This window comes from Dendrobates tinctorius, unplaced genomic scaffold (genome assembly GCF_039654945.1).
Source record: "Dendrobates tinctorius isolate UK_male_01 unplaced genomic scaffold, ASM3965494v1 ptg000016l, whole genome shotgun sequence".
Taxonomy (NCBI): Eukaryota; Metazoa; Chordata; class Amphibia; order Anura; family Dendrobatidae; genus Dendrobates; species Dendrobates tinctorius.
The window spans coordinates 88,152,685-88,169,058 of NW_027361684.1; the positions used below are offsets into that span (position 1 = coordinate 88,152,685).

General features: G+C 46.6%; 1 protein-coding gene across 3 annotated transcripts in view; it reads right to left on the reverse strand.

Annotated features, from left to right (window-relative positions):
* Positions 1-16,374, reverse strand: part of MED14 (mediator complex subunit 14) — a 102,894-nt gene that overhangs the window by 67,473 nt on the left and 19,047 nt on the right. For all 3 annotated transcript variants that reach the window (XM_073566028.1, XM_073566029.1, XM_073566030.1), the window contains exons 9-12: positions 11,746-11,896; positions 11,554-11,665; positions 10,535-10,660; positions 8,562-8,640 (exon numbers count right to left, since the gene is read on the reverse strand). In XM_073566028.1, the coding sequence (XP_073422129.1) occupies positions 8,562-8,640; positions 10,535-10,660; positions 11,554-11,665; positions 11,746-11,896 (468 nt within the window). The remainder of the gene's footprint in view (positions 1-8,561; positions 8,641-10,534; positions 10,661-11,553; positions 11,666-11,745; positions 11,897-16,374) is intronic.

The window sequence follows — 16,374 nt, forward strand, 5'->3', positions numbered from 1 at the left end:
ACTTTTGCCCCCGGTAGCATTGGATATCATTGTATCCAGCTTTTCACCGAAAAGACGGCCACTGAAGAACGGGAGATTTGTTAGGGACTTTTTTGAGGCCGGATCCGCTTTCCATTCTCTTAGCCAGAGAATACGCCGGATTGTGATGGCGTTTGATGCTATTCCCGCTATTCCTCTTGCAGAGTCCAACGCTGCATGGACCATGTAATCTGCCACCACTGCAATTTGCACCGCCTGGTCCACCAGCTGAGGATTTGAAGCTTGAAGGCCCTTTTGCAATAGATCAGCCCAAGCCATGATGGCCTTGGCTGCCCAAACTGAAGCAAATGCGGGAGCCAAAGAGGCACCTGCCGCTTCAAAGATTGAACGAGCCATGCGTTCAACTTGTCTGTCTGCTGTGTCCTTGAGGGTTGAACTGTCCGGCAGCGAGAGAAGCGTTTGTGCTGCCTGCCTAGAGACTGGAGGGTCCACTTCAGGCGGATCTGTCCAATCCTTGGTGTCTTTCTGTGGAAAGGGGTATTTTGCTTCCAAATACTTGCGATTGGCGAATTTTTTCTCAGGCTGCGAAAAATGCTTAGAAAGGATTTTTTGAAATTCTGGGTGATTAGGGAAGACCTTCGATGGTTTCTGAACACTTTCAAAGGAAATCTTGTGTTCTGGTGCTTCCGGGGTTGGATCTGAAATGTCCAGCACCCGAAGGATGGAAGAGACGATATCCTCAACTATCGCAGTATTGCTAGGGGGACAAGGGAGCAAAGCATTCTCTGTTTCTGAATTGGAGTCACATATGCCCTCTGAGTCCTGCGCATCGCTAAGGAGCTCCCTAGCGGGCGAACTAGAGCAGAGGTTTCCCGTGGTCTGGGATCGTTGTGGAGATCCGCATTGTCCTTTTCTATCAGGTGACGGCCTCGGTGACCTGAGGCCACTGTGTCTTTCCCTGGAGGGGGAAGACCTATTGCTATGTGAGGACGCAGATGAACGCGATTTGTGGGTCCGCTTACGCCTCGAACTGTCGGAAGCGCCCTGATCATGAGACCGGACGTCCCCTTGCTGGGTAACGTTCATAGCCGAGACATGACCCTGCAGAGCCTGCAGTAATGTGGAGGTCAGGTTATCTATAGATTGTGTCATAGACTGCGACATCTGAGTCGCCCATTCCGGCGCAGTAGCAGTCGCAGAAGCGTTGGTAGGGACTTCTTGGGGTTCTGATCCTGTTTTTTGGGTACAATCCCGGCAGTGCGGGTACGTGCTGCCGCTGGAGAGAGTGGCCTTGCAGGCTGTGCAGACTGCATAAAAGCAGTCTTGCCTGGTTCTTTTCCTTGAGCCCGACATAGTACCTAGGCTGATTAGTGGAGGCCCTACAGGGATATCTACGCAGAGGAAAGGAGTAGGAGAGCGCTATAGGGTATAGGAATTCACAGCTGAGTACCAAGGACCCAGCTGTGATCTTACCCCACTGGTGCTCCCCCTTAGGTCCAGCGCTGATAAGTCCCACGTCCTGTGCCCCCCGGAGACTGCTGTGCTGCGTTCTTCCAGGTGCAGCAAGATGGCCACCGGATTCTGAGGTGGAGAGGGAAGGGGGCGGAGAGCTGGAAAAAGGCGCGCTGGGCCATGTAAAAGGGCGCCCCTCCTGCCTCGATCCGCCCCTTCTATGACACTGCAGTGTCATCTTCGTCATCCGGGGGGCGGGAATGGGGCGGCGACTTCGGCTAGGCCGAAGCCACGGCCTAAATTTGAGGTCTCCTGCCCAGCAGGGCTCCAGGACGGCGCAGAATGAAAGGAGGGCTGGCGGTGGGGCCATATATGTGACTGGGGCCCTGTGGAGGGTCCCTTGGGGCGCCATTGCTGCAGAGACCGGGGCGCAGGGAGCCTGGTCTCTGATAAGTGCCGTGCCTCGCTGCACCTCCCCCGGTCCCAAAAGGAGCCCACAGGTGGACTGGGGTCCCTGGTACAGGCCCTACCTGCGGTGTCTCAACCTAATACCCCCAGAGGGGAATTAGGGAGAGTGCTGCTATCACCGTCAGGGGGCTTCATCGTCGCCTCGACCTCGACCCAGAGCCGGACGGAACTGAGGAAGGAGGGGGGTCTCGACCTCGAACCAGTACCCGAGGGACTGGTGAGGGAGCGACATGGGAAATAGCTACCTCGACCTCAACCGGGTACCCCTAATAGGGGACCGAGGAGGGAGCCATGCCGGGAGTCTCGCTGGAGACCCTCTTTTCTTCATCTGTAGTCCTTTGGAAAAAAAAAAGACGGAGTAAAAAAAAAAAATCTTAGGTGTGCCTCCTGCGACACTAAGCAAAAACTGGAGAAGGCTGACGCCGTCCAGGGGTGTATACTGCAGAGGAGGAGCCAAAGTTAATCTTTTTCAGATTATGCATAGTGTCGCCTCCTAGTGGACAGCAGCATAACACCCACGGTTCTGTGTCCCCCAATAAGGCGACAGAGTAATTTCCATTAAAACGCAGCAAAAACCACCATGGTTACTTACCGGTAGCCGGTTTTTCCGGAACCCATGACAGCACCACATGAGAGGGATCCGCCCCGCCAGGAACCTACTGAAACATAAGGGGCGGCACCTCTCCCCCGCTTCAGTTGGATTACAGAGCATTTGAGAGGACTTCCCGGTTAGTTACATATTTATCCAACACCACATCACGCAAAAACACCCGACTATTGTGCACACCCAAACGGTGAAAAAGGGAGGGAATAATACGGGTGCTGTCATGGGTTCCGGAAAAACCGGCTACCGGTAAGTAACCATGGTGGTTTTCCCTTCACCCATGACAGCACCACATGAGAGATTCTGGAGACTTCGACACCTTAGGGAGGGACCACCGCTTGCAGCACCCTTCTACCAAAGGTCAAGTCAGCCGAGGAGGATAGATTTAGTCTATAGTGTCTAAAGAAAGTTGAGGGTGAGGCCCAGGTAGCGGCCTTACAAATTTGCTCTATTGATACCTCTGCTTTCTCAGCCCAGGAGGTCGCCACGGCTCTGGTGGAAGGAGCCTTGATGCCGTCAGGAACCGGGACGCCACTAACTGAATAGGCTACACTAATGGCCTCCCTAATCCATCGGGCAATAGTCCCCTTTGACACTCCATAACCTTTCCTAGCACCCTGGAAGGCTACAAATAGGGACTGGGACCTCCTCCACTGGCTGGTTATAGACATATACTCTACTAAGGCTCTTTTAACGTCTAGGCTATGAAACTTTTCCTCCCCTGGGTTTTTTGGATTCTCGCAAAAGGAAGGGAGGACAATTTCTTGGTTTCGGTGAAAGTTAGTTACTACTTTCGGCAAGTAAGCAGGGTCTGTTCTCATAACCACCCTATCCTGGTATATCTGTGTATATGGCGGGTTGACTGAAAGGGCCTGCAAGTCACTAACCCTACGTGCCGACGTTAGAGCTACCAGAATGATGGTTTTTAGGGTGAGATTTTTAGTTGAAATCTGCTGTAAGGGTTCAAACGGCTCCTTCGTAAGGGATTCCAGTACCAGATTTAGATCCCATGGAGCTATTTTCGGTAAGGAAATTGGCCTAGATCTGTGGCAAGATTTTATAAACCTGGCTACCCATCTGTTTGCCACTATATTGCAATTGTATAATGCCCCCAGCGCTGAAACCTGTACTTTGAGGGTATTTACCGCCAAACCTAGCTCTAGGCCTGCCTGCAAGAACTCCAAGATGGACTCGATTGGAGGTTCTTGACCTAACGGTTTTCCCAGGAATTGTAGGAATTTCTTCCACGTCCTGCCATATATGTTGGTTGTTATTGGTTTTCTACTTTTCATTAGAGTAGTCACCAATCCCGGGGAAAACCCTTTATCTCTCAAAAGTGCCCTCTCAAATTCCACGCCGTCAGATGGAGCCCCTTGACTTGTTTGTGGAATATCGGCCCCTGAGCTAATAAATCTGGAATTTCTGGCAGTACCCACGGGTCCGAGAGAGACATCATTTGTAGCAGTGAAAACCACGGCCTTTTTGGCCAGAACGGGGCTATGAGGATTACTCTGGCTTGCTCGTCTCTTATCTTTTTTATCACTGCCGGGATTAACGCTACTGGGGGAAAGGCATAGCCCAGTTTGAACGACCACGGGATTTGTAGAGCATCTACTGCCCACGGGTTTTCCCCTGGGTTCAATGAGCAGAACTTCTTTACTTGCCGGTTGCTTTTGGTGGCAAAGAGGTCGATTACCGGCTGCCCCCATAACTGTACTATCCTTTGGAATATTACCCGATTTAAGGCACACTCTCCCTGTTTTAACTTGTTGCGGCTTAGAAAGTCGGCTTGAACATTTTCTGTCCCTTTGATATGTAGGGCCTTCAAGGAGGTTAGATGTTGTTCTGCGTTGAGGAAGATTCTTTTGGCTTCGTCCATTAGGGAGTTTGACCTTGTCCCTCCCTGGTGGTTGACATACGCCACTGCCACCCTGTTGTCTGACATAATTCGAACGTTTTGGCCCTGTAACATGGGAATGAATGTATCTAGGGCTCTGTTTATCGCTCTCAACTCTCTTAAGTTGGAGGAAGCCTTCTGCTCTATGTGACTCCAGGACCCTTGGGCTAGATGTTCTCTCAGGTGTGCCCCCCATCCCGAGGAGCTTGCGTCTGTCAATATTACATCGGACACGGGCCTGTGCCACAAAGTCCCCCCTGCTAAATTTGTGCCGTCTAGCCACCAAGTGAGAGAGTTTTTCCCCCTTTCGGAAAGTTCCAGCTTCCCTTCTAAATACCCTTTTAATCGTCTCTGGGCTGACAAGATTTCCGCCTGCAGTTGACGGGTATGAAACTGTGCCCAGTTGACCGCTGGGATACAGGCTGTTAGCGTGCCCAACAGGGACATTGCCTTTCTTAGGGTCATGTGAGGATGCTGTATTGCCGTAAGAGTCATTTCTCTCACCTTCTCTAGTTTTTTCTCTGGCAAGAGACAAACTTGTCGGTCGGAGTCCAAGACAAAACCTAGAAATGTCTGTTTCCTTAGGGGTTGAAGTTTTGATTTTTTTAAGTTTACCATCCAACCCAGTTTTTGCAGGGTCTCTGTTATCTTGTCTACCTGATGTGCGAAGTGATGTTCTGAATTGCCAATGACCAGAAAATCGTCCAAGTAAGGCACCATAATCACATTGTGGATTCGAAGGAAAGCTGTCATCTCTGCTATTACTTTTGTAAAAATCCTTGGCGCTATGGAGATGCCGAACGGAAGAGCTGTAAATTGAAAATGCCTGAGGTCGCCCTGGATGTATAGGGCTACCCTCAGGTATTTCTGGTATTCTTGGTGCATCGGGATATGGTAATAGGCATCCTTCAAATCTATTACGGCCATGAAGCAGTTGTGGTGTAACAGCTTTATGGCCGAAGTCACTGATTCCATTTTGAATGTTTGGTTTATGATCCATTGATTGAGGCGCCTGAGATTTATTATTGTTCTGAAGGAAAGATCGGGTTTTTTTTATTAGGAAGAGGGGAAAATAGAACCCCCTTCTCTCTTGATCTTTTGGGACCTCTATCAGAACTCGTTTCTCCAACAGTCCTAAGATTTCTGTCTCTATGGCTAACTGCTCTCCTGGTTCCTTCCTGATGGGGGTTACCACAAATGAAGCTCTTGGATGCTGGAAGAAGGGGATTTTTAGGCCATTCTTTATAATGTTCAGAATCCAATTGTTGGCCGATATTTTCTCCCATTCTTGGGAAAAGAACCTCAATCTTCCCCCCACAGGAGGGCTGGTGTCATTGCGGGGATTTTTTGGCGGTTGAGGAAGTTCCCCCAAACATGAACCCTGGTTCTTTTTTCCTCTTGTCGTCCCACCTTTTTCGCTCTCCCGGGGGACGGCCTCGATTGAACCTTCCCCTCCGAAAGGGCGGTCTTCTTTGATCACCCATGAATCTGGGGAAGCCCTTCTTTTTATCACCGGCTTTCTCCAGGATGTCATCCAGGTTTTTTCCAAACAGGAACTGCCCATCACATGGTAACGAGCATAATTTTGCTTTAGATTGAATGTCCCCAGGGCAGCCTTTGAGCCATAACGCCCGTCTTGCGGCGTTCGATAGCCCCGCTGCTCTTGCCGTTAACCTCATTGAGTCGGCGGAGGTGTCAGCCAAGAAGGCGGCAGCTCCGTGTAGCAGGTACATTTCTCCTAATATTTTTTCTCTTGGTACTTTGGAGACTAATTTTTCTTCAAGTTGTTGCAACCAGACCATTAATGACCGGGCTGTACAGGTGCCGGCTATTGCTGGTTTCAGACCCCCTGCCGCTGCCTCCCAAGTGTGCCTTAGGTATGAGTCCGCTTTTTTATCCAAGGGATCTCTCAAAACCCCTGAATCCTCCAGGGGCAGGGCCGACTTCTTAGAAGACCTAGACACTGCCGCGTCAATCTTTGGGACCTTGTCCCAGACGTCCGTGTCCTTAGCCTCAAAGGGGTATCTTCGCTTTGAAGAGGAGGGAAGGCTACCTGACCTCTCCGGTTTCTTCCACTCTCTCTCGATTAGGGCCTGAACCTTGTCATTGACCGGAAAGGTACGCTTCTTCCTTTCTTGCAGGCCGCCAAACATTACATCCTCCAGCGATCTCTCTATTTTCTCCTCCTGCAGGCCCATAGTGGACCTGATGGCTTTAAGGAGAGCGTCCGTATCTTCTACTGGAAAGCAAGGTCTGCCCCCCGTATCACTGTCTGAGGATGAAGATGACCCGTGCTCCACTTGATACTCTGAAGAAGAGGAGCCTGACAAGGAACTCGGGGAGGCTTTCCTACTCTTGCTCTTCTTTTTTAATAATTTTTTAAGCGAGCCCTGTACCTCAGATTTTATTATGGATCTGAGGTTTGTTGCCAGGCTCGGCACCTCTTCAGCCATAGTCCGCTGGATACAGCTGACACATAAGTCCTTTTGGCAATCTTTCGCTAAAGGGCTGCGGCATATTGCACATTCTCTGTTTTTCTTTTTACTTATAGCTTTTTTGCCTCTCTAAGTAAAGGGAAGGAGAGAAAAAAAAAGACATAGGAAGGCCTATTATAAAGTTGTCTAACTTTCACGGAGATCACTCACCACCCAGGAAAGACCGATACCGGGCTCTGAGGCTGCGAAGGAGCATGCGCTCTGCGCTCTTTTGACCTCGAGGAATCCCTCGATCGGTGACTTGGACGGCTGCTGCTTTTGCCGCTCGAGCGGCTCTTGCGACCAGAAGCTTGCGATGGGGGCAGAGACAATGGGGACGGTGAGCGATCCTCCTGAGACGCCATTGTCACCCCTGCAGCCGCTTCTGCTCCCTCTTTTATCGGTGAGTGAGCCCCTCATTACCCCTCCCCCCCGCGACCGCCAGCCGCCTGGCCGGCGCCGCGCCCGGCGCTATGACCGTCGCGTCCTGATGACGTCAGCGGTCGCGCTCCCAGAATCCTCTGCGCCGCTGACGTCAGACGCCGGTCTCTGCCCCCGGCTTCCCCTGCATGCAGGCGAAGGACGGGCGCACGCAGCGGGAGGGCGGCACGTGGAGGAACTTCCGAAGGGAGGACATCAGGACGTGCCCGCACGAACCCGGGGCCCGAATCAGGCAAAACCCCGGGGACTGCGCTACCAGCTGCCGACGGCCGGCGTCGCAGGTAAGACAGCCCTGCGGACTCTACACGCCGGGACGGCCCTGGGTCTTTCATCCTGACAGGCACCGCCGCTGTCAGAGGGATTCCTTTCCAGGACAGGAACCCAACTGAAGCGGGGGAGAGGTGCCGCCCCTTATGTTTCAGTAGGTTCCTGTCCTGGCGGGGCGGATCCCTCTCATGTGGTGCTGTCATGGGTGAAGGGAAAACGCAACGTGTGAACATAGCGCAAGATATTTGGGCTGTGTATAAGGGCCCCGTTACATTTAGCAATGCATAAGCGATCCAGACAACGATACGACCCGGTCAGGATCGCTGGTGCATCGCTAAATGGTCGCTAGTGAGCTGCCAAACAGGCAGATCTCAGCAGCGACGCAGCAGCGGTTGTTACTTACCTGTCAGACGCGGCGATCATGACGTCCTCCGCCCGCGTCCACGCGTCGCTCATCGGCGCCAGCAGGAAGCTGCCAACGAGAAACGGCCCAGGACGTTCTCGCGCGATTAGCAATAGCCAGCAGGGCAGCCGGTCGGAGGTATCACATGTAGCGATATCGCTAGCAATATCGCTGCTGCGTCACAAAATCGGTGACACTTTAGCGACATTGCTAGCGATATCGCTATGTGTGAAGCCCCCTTAACTTTGTCCTCACTACTGATTGGCAGTTTCCAGTGTACACCATATCAGTGGTGGGGGATGGGTTACACAAATAAGTCTCACTGGTCTGCACAAAACATCTAGTCCAGTAGTTTAATCTCCTGCTCATTAAACATTGATTGTATTTAAACTGCAGCACACAAACTAATAAGTGACACATCCCTGGAATCAGGCTCACTGCCTGCACATCATGCTCCTCTCAGATTAAACGGCAAAAACCTGCTGACAGATTCCCTTTAATAATATAATAACTGAAAAAGAAAACATTGATTTTCTGTATTCTTGTGCTAGTTATCTTCATATGGATAACACTTACTTAAGCTGCTGTAGCCAAGGGACTATTTTTTTCATCTCATCATTGATGGATTTCTCAATATCATCTAACGTGGTCTGGTCTACAGTAGAAAATATTTCATTTTGTTAATACAATCATTTAACACATGTGTACTATATACATACATATATACTTTATATACACGCACTATATACATATATATATATATATATATATATATATATATATATACACACACACTGTGTATAATATATATATATATATATATATATATATATATATATATATATATACATACAGTGGGGCAAAAAAGTATTTAGTCAGTCAGCAATAGTGCAAGTTCCACCACTTAAAAAGATGAGAGGCGTCTGTAATTTACATCATAGGTAGACCTCAACTATGGGAGACAAACTGAGAAAAAAAAAATCCAGAAAATCACATTGTCTGTTTTTTTTTCATTTTATTTGCATATTATGGTGGAAAATAAGTATTTGGTCAGAAACAAGCAATCAAGATTTCTGGCTCTCACAGACCTGTAACTTCTTCTTTAAGAGTCTCCTCTTTCCTCCACTCATTACCTGTAGTAATGGCACCTGTTTAAACTTGTTATCAGTATAAAAAGATACCTGTGCACACCCTCAAACAGTCTGACTCCAAACTCCACTATGGTGAAGACCAAAGAGCTGTCAAAGGACACCAGAAACAAAATTGTAGCCCTGCACCAGGCTGGTAAGACTGAATCTGCAATAGCCAACCAGCTTGGAGTGAAGAAATCAACTGTGGGAGCAATAATTAGAAAATGGAAGACATACAAGACCACTGATAATCTCCCTCGATCTGGTGCTCCACGCAAAATCCCACCCCGTGGGGTCAGAATGATCACAAGAACGGTGAGCAAAAATCCCAGAACCACGCGGGGGGACCTAGTGAATGAACTGCAGAGAGCTGGGACCAATGTAACAAGGCCTACCATAAGTAACACACTACGCCACCATGGACTCAGATCCTGCAGTGCCAGACGTGTCCCACTGCTTAAGCCTGTACATGTCCGGGCCCGTCTGAAGTTTGCTAGAGAGCATTTGGATGATCCAGAGGAGTTTTGGGAGAATGTCCTATGGTCTGATGAAACCAAACTGGAACTGTTTGGTAGAAACACAACTTGTCGTGTTTGGAGGAAAAAGAATACTGAGTTGCATCCATCAAACACCATACCTACTGTAAAGCATGGTGGTGGAAACATCATGCTTTGGGGCTGTTTCTCTGCAAAGGGGCCAGGACGACTGATCCGGGTACATGAAAGAATGAATGGGGCCATGTATCGTGAGATTTTGAGTGCAAACCTCCTTCCATCAGCAAGGGCATTGATGATGAAACGTGGCTGGGTCTTTCAACATGACAATGATCCAAAGCACACCGCCAGGGCAACGAAGGAGTGGCTTCGTAAGAAGCATTTCAAGGTCCTGGAGTGGCCTAGCCAGTCTCCAGATCTCAACCCTATAGAAAACCTTTGGAGGGAGTTGAAAGTCCGTGTTGCCAAGCGAAAAGCCAAAAACATCACTGCTCTAGAGGAGATCTGCATGGAGGAATGGGCCAACATACCAACAACAGTGTGTGGCAACCTTGTGAAGACTTACAGAAAACGTTTGACCTCTGTCATTGCCAACAAAGGATATATCACAAAGTATTGAGATGAAATTTTGTTTCTGACCAAATACTTCTTTTCCACCATAATATGCAAATAAAATGAAAAAAAAACAGACAATGTGATTTTCTGGATTTTTTTTTCTCAGTTTGTCTCCCATAGTTGAGGTCTACCTATGATGTAAATTACAGACGCCTCTCATCTTTTTAAGTGGTGGAACTTGCACTATTGCTGACTGACTAAATACTTTTTTGCCCCACTGTATACACACACACACACACACACACACACACATACATACATACATACATAAACACACAGATAGATATACATAAAAGAACCTAACTCTTACCAAATCCATAAAGCATGAGCTGAAACATCCCTGAATGAAGATCTACGAACACATGAAGACACTCTGAACGTCCGCATGGCTCTAGAATAGGGATGACTAAGGTTGGCAGGGCAGTTTCCACAAATGCTACAAGACAAAGAAATCCTTGAGAAAAACTATAAATATATATTATGATAAATATTATGATAAAAACTCTAAATATACATTATGTTTTATTTCAGACCATCATTACAGCGGAAGTTTATTTACTGCACTAAAAAGATGGATGGGGGGGGGGGGACACAAAAGGCTACATTTTGCTTGGTTCTACAGTACAATCATATCCGATGTGCTTTACAGGTAAAGGTGTTGACTTTCATTTTTCAATCACTGTAGAAGAATGCAATAAATTATAGACATCCACACGGACAAAATCATTGATATCCTTCTGTTATTAAAGTAGGAAAACCCCACAATCGTCACTGAAATGACTTGAAACTGACAAAAGCAATTTTCAATTTACATAAATCTGATGAAAACGGCCTTGACAAAATGAGCATACCCCAAGTTCTTAGAAAATAAAAAATATGTACATATGGCACACAATCCTTGCAGCGTATCAGCGCTGGCTTCACTCTCCTCTCCTATGGACATACTTGAGATCCAGAGGTGACTGCAGCAGCAGCTCTCACTACCTCCGACAATCTGGAGTTGTCTGAAGGAGGGGAGAGTGACGTCAGCGTTGATTGACATATCCCATGAGCCCTGGGAGAGCCAGTGCCCATCAGATTCTTCAAAACTGGCGACGTTTCTTAATCCAGAAAAGTAATGAGCCCCTGAATGGAATAACATTTCTCGTGAGATGCAACCACTAAAACGCCAACATTAATGATTTAGGCCAAGGGTACTAATGAATTTTTATTAACTGTAAAATAATTCAGGTCTCGGCACCAATTTGGTCAAGTAATCTTGTAGGTGTTTTTAAATGCACATATATAAAGAAAAAGTAAAGGAAGAAGATCAGGTGTAAAAATACCTACAGTTGTCGTTTGGGTTAAAATTCTTTAAGATGGCTTTTAACTCCTGTAACTTCTGATGTGATCGAGCATGTACACTGTCGATTAGCAGTTTTTCTATAGACAAATGGTCAATCTATAAAACATGAAAAGATGGCTGATAGGTAATCATACTGCATAAATAATAAAGAAAACGATTGATGAGAACCAACGTACCCGCATAGCTCTTTCTATTAATTTAGAATCACAAGTTGGCAGTGGAGGCTCATGGGAAATTTGCAATGGTTTTGAGCCATCGCTTTCATCAATCTTTATGGTGACCTTGTGAACAGAGGCTGTTCCTGTTTTTCTTCCCAATACCTGTTGGCTATAAAAAAAATAAAAATAAAAACACATAAAATAAATTAATCACATCTAAAAATAATTAACTGATGCATCATATCCTAATCCAAAAAAGTAAAACTCTGCCATTTACAAAAAAAAAAAAGAAAAAAAAAAAAAACTACGTGTACTCATGGGCTGTGTGACACTGTCATACATACCCATTTAAAAGGGTTGTCCAACTACCCAAACATCCCTTTTTAGAGATGATAATCCGAAGTGTAAAATAAAATAACAGACACCAATCAACCCGTGATGCCAGTGATGTCTGTGCTTGGTTTCCCAGAGCTTGCATGAAAGTATGACACTTGTGCACTGCAGCCAACCAGAGTACTAGAGATGTGCAAATCTGAACAGCAAAGTTCAGGGTCCATATGAAACACCTACTGTTCAGGCACCAGGAAGTCTGTGTTACTGTTCGGGTTCAGCACCCCAAACACCGGGTGTTTCTCGCACTTGCAGAGAAATAGCAGAGGCTCTGATCTGCAGTAAGATCAATACCACCGGTCTGAGGGCCGCATCTCCCATGCTGTCAGATGACAGCGTGAACCAGCAGTTGTGACTGGAGGTAAAAAGTTCACCTACCGTCAGGTGTCAGCTGATGGAACTACTAATAACAGCGAGTATTAATCAGCCAGCACTATAAATATATATATTATGGCAAAACTGACACCTACGGGCAACAACCCTCAGCTGTCAGCTTTACCAATCCTGGCACTTTGCCCAGCTCTTCCCAGTTGCCTTGTGGTAGTGGAAATTGGGGTACATATTGGGGTACATATTTGTGGTGTTGATGTAATCTTTGTATTCTCCGATGATATCAAGCCCACGGATTAGTTTTATAGACGCCTCTCCATTACTAATTCTAAAGTTATATTGTAAATAAACACACAGCCAAACTAAAGACCTTTATGTTAAATTAAAAAAAACTTTGTTTTTATTTAAAAATAACAAAACACAGTTATACTCACCTAACGCCCATTCCACTGAAGCCATGGTCTCCTGTAAAAAAAAAAAAAAAAACAGAAAAATAAAAAAAACACATATCCCTCACCTGTTTGATGCTCTGTCCCACTCCGTAATCCATGTCTGGGATAAACAATTTTCAACCAGGACGGTGCCAATATGCGACTGTCCATGCTGAAAACCACTGGAGAATGAGATGCTGAGAACTCAGCGTCAGTGACTAGCGGTGACATCATCTAGGTTACTACAGTTCAAGGAGACTGCGTCTCCAGCCGGGCCCGTGATCCGAAGTAACCTCAGTTTGACCATCGTTTGCACATGACAGCAGGCAAACACTGGATGTTCGGGCCCCCATTCATATGAATGGGGTCAGGGTACTGTTTTGGTACCTGAACCAAACTTTTTAACTGTTTGGCCGAAACCGCTGGACTCAAACATCCAGGGGTTCGCCCATCACTATTTAGGACAAACCTCAAGCATTTCAAGTGTGTGCGAAGCAGCCCATAAGCGACCGCTGATTGTTATAGCACACGAGCACTACAGAAAATGTAACACAAGCCCTGGGAGACTCGGTGCTAATATTGCTGGAATGATGTCTGTGCATGGAAAATATATAATTTAAGAAGGAAATGTCCGAGTAGTAGATAACCTCTTTAAGCAAGTAAGGCTAAAAAAAGCAACACAAGAGAGTCCATGAACGATTGTGGTGTTATTTCAAGATAAAAAAAATTGCCTCATTATTTTCATTTTACAGATGAGTTTGCTTAAATTGTTTACATAGACACATGGGTTCGTCTATAAGAACTGCTTTCAAAATCTTACAGATAGCTAATGTCTATCTGCCCATCAAGGACAGGGACCTGCTGAATAAAAAGGCGGGCCTTCTCCCTCGCATCAGCTGTGTTAGAGCTTGAGGTGCCCTCCAAAACAGTTACATGTACATACCTTCACCAGACCATAAGCTTCAAACACCATGTGAACTATATACTTAGAATTTTATTCATGCACACCCATTCCAGTGACCGGGGGGGGGGGGGGAATATAATGGTGCTGTCATGAGCTCGGGAAAATCCCATTACCGGTAAGTAATTTCATCTTTTCCTTTCCATTGACAGCATCACAAGAGAGATTCACAGACAAAACAAATCTACTCTAGGAAGGGACCACCGCTTGTAGAGCCCTTACCTCAAAGGATAGATCAGCAGAGGAGGATAAGTCAAGCCTATAGTGCTCATAGAAAGTTGAAGGAGAGGGCCATGTTGCCACCTTAGATATCTGGTAGCTACACACCTCCAGCATCTCTGCCAGGAAGTCACGACAGCTCAAGTAGAATTAGTTTTTATGTACTTTGGGACTGAACTACCAATAGAGGAGTAGGCTAACTTAATAGCTTCCCTAATCCATCTAGCTGGAGTACTTTTCATGTTAGACCATTCCTAGGGCCCTAGAAGGAAACAAACAACTCTCCTTTATGGGTTTTTTTTACCGATATGCAATTTATTAAAGACCTACTAACATCCAAGGTGTGAAGTTTTTACTCCTTCAGGTTCCTAGGATTAGAGCAACTGGACAGAAGAATAATCTCCTGACTCCTAAGAAATTTCATGGTTACTTTTGGAAGGTAGGCTGAGGATAACCCTATCTTCCAAAATCTGTGTAAAGGGAGGATTAACTCGCAATGCCTGGACATCGCTGACTGCGGGCTGAAGTCAGCACTAGCAAAATCACTGGCTACAAGGTAAAATTGTTAACAGATGAGACCTCTGACGGTTTCGAGAGGAGTTAGTTAACACCTCAAAACAGCAGTTTGAGATCCCAAGGTAGAATCTTTGGACTATGGATTGGTCTTGACCTAATTATCCATCAGTTGCTAGCTAGGTCACAATCATACAACGCCCCTAAGGCTGACATCTGCACTTTAAGAGTGCTAGTAGATAACCCAAGCTCTAATCCTTTCTGGAGAAATTCAAGGATAGATTTAACCAAAATCTCCTCACCTAGACTTTCCCCTTGTTGTTATAGGTTTCCTGCTCTTAAAGGGAACCTGTCACCTCGTTTTTCAGCTATAAGCTGCGGCTACTGCCTTTCGGGGCTTTTCTACAGCATTCTAGAATGCTGTAGATAAGCCCCTGATCTAACCTGAAAGATAAGAAAAACAAGTTCTATTATACTCACCCGGGGGCGGTCCGGTCCGATGGGCGTCGCAGGTCCGGGTCCAGCACCTCCCATCTTCATGCGATGTCGTCATCTTCCTTGCTTCGTGTTGTGTCTCCTGTTAAGGGCAGAGCCAAGTACTGCAGTGCGCAGGCGCCGGGAAAAGTCAGAGAGGCCCAGATATGCTGTAGATATGCACCGAAAGGCAGTGGCCACAGCTTATAGCTGAAAAACGAGGTGACAGGTTCTCTTTAAGTAAAGTGGATACTTGGAGAAAACTCTCTCTGAATCAACAGTGACCTTTCAAATTTCATGCTGTCATGTGAAGCCCCGCTACGTGTGGATGCCAGACTGGCCCTTGCATGAGTAGATTAGGGATCTTTGGTAGGATCCATGGATCAGAGATCGACATCAGCCTCATCCATGAAAACCACTGTCCTTTGGGAACAGAATGGGGCTATCATGATTGTTCTCGCCTGATCTTCCTTAGTACCACTGGGATTACAATTACTGGTGGAAAGGTATAGGCTAGATTAACATTCCATGCAATTTGGAAGGCATTACGTGTAAAATTTATTACTTTTTTGCCATGTGAAAAATATCCTCCGTTGTCGCAATCAGGGAGCAAAATCTTGTTCCCACCTGATGATGATATAAGACTCCATTGTTCAATTGTCTGGCATGATACAAACATAACTGATTTGGAGAGATGAGAAAAAAAAATTCTTCACCGCATACTTCACTACCAGAAGTTCTTTGATGTTGGAGGAACTCCTCTTCTCTTGTTCTGACCAAACACCTTAAAATAAACAAACAGTCTCTCAGATGCGCTTCCCATTCACTTGGGCTTGCACTGTAACCCCTGCTAACAGATTATTTATGCTTAGCCAGCATAAGAGGGCATTTGTTGCTACTGAAGAAAGACTTAATTATCCTTTTAAAACACCCTCTCCACTCTCTTTCACCTATCAGTATTGCTTTAGGCTTAGGCCTGTTTCACACTTTCGCCAATTTTTGAAAAAAACGGATCCACCAAAAAAGTGGCAGTTCCGTTTTTTTCCCCCATAGACTTACATTAGTGGCGGATCTTGACTGACGTTCGTCTGTCCCACCCGTTTTTTGACAGATCCGCCAAGATTTCAGCGTCTCCCGGGCAGATGGGACGGACAGTGCAAGGTTTTTTTTTCTTTGACGGTCCGCTATTTTGCTGTGCGCATGCCTGGAAGCTTCACGCTGGGAAGCAAAATTTTCTCTCTCTCTCGGCTGCAGTTCCTTTAAAATGCAGACTTCGGAGGATCCGTCAAAACAATGGTCCGGTGGCACACGTTAGTATCTCTACGGACA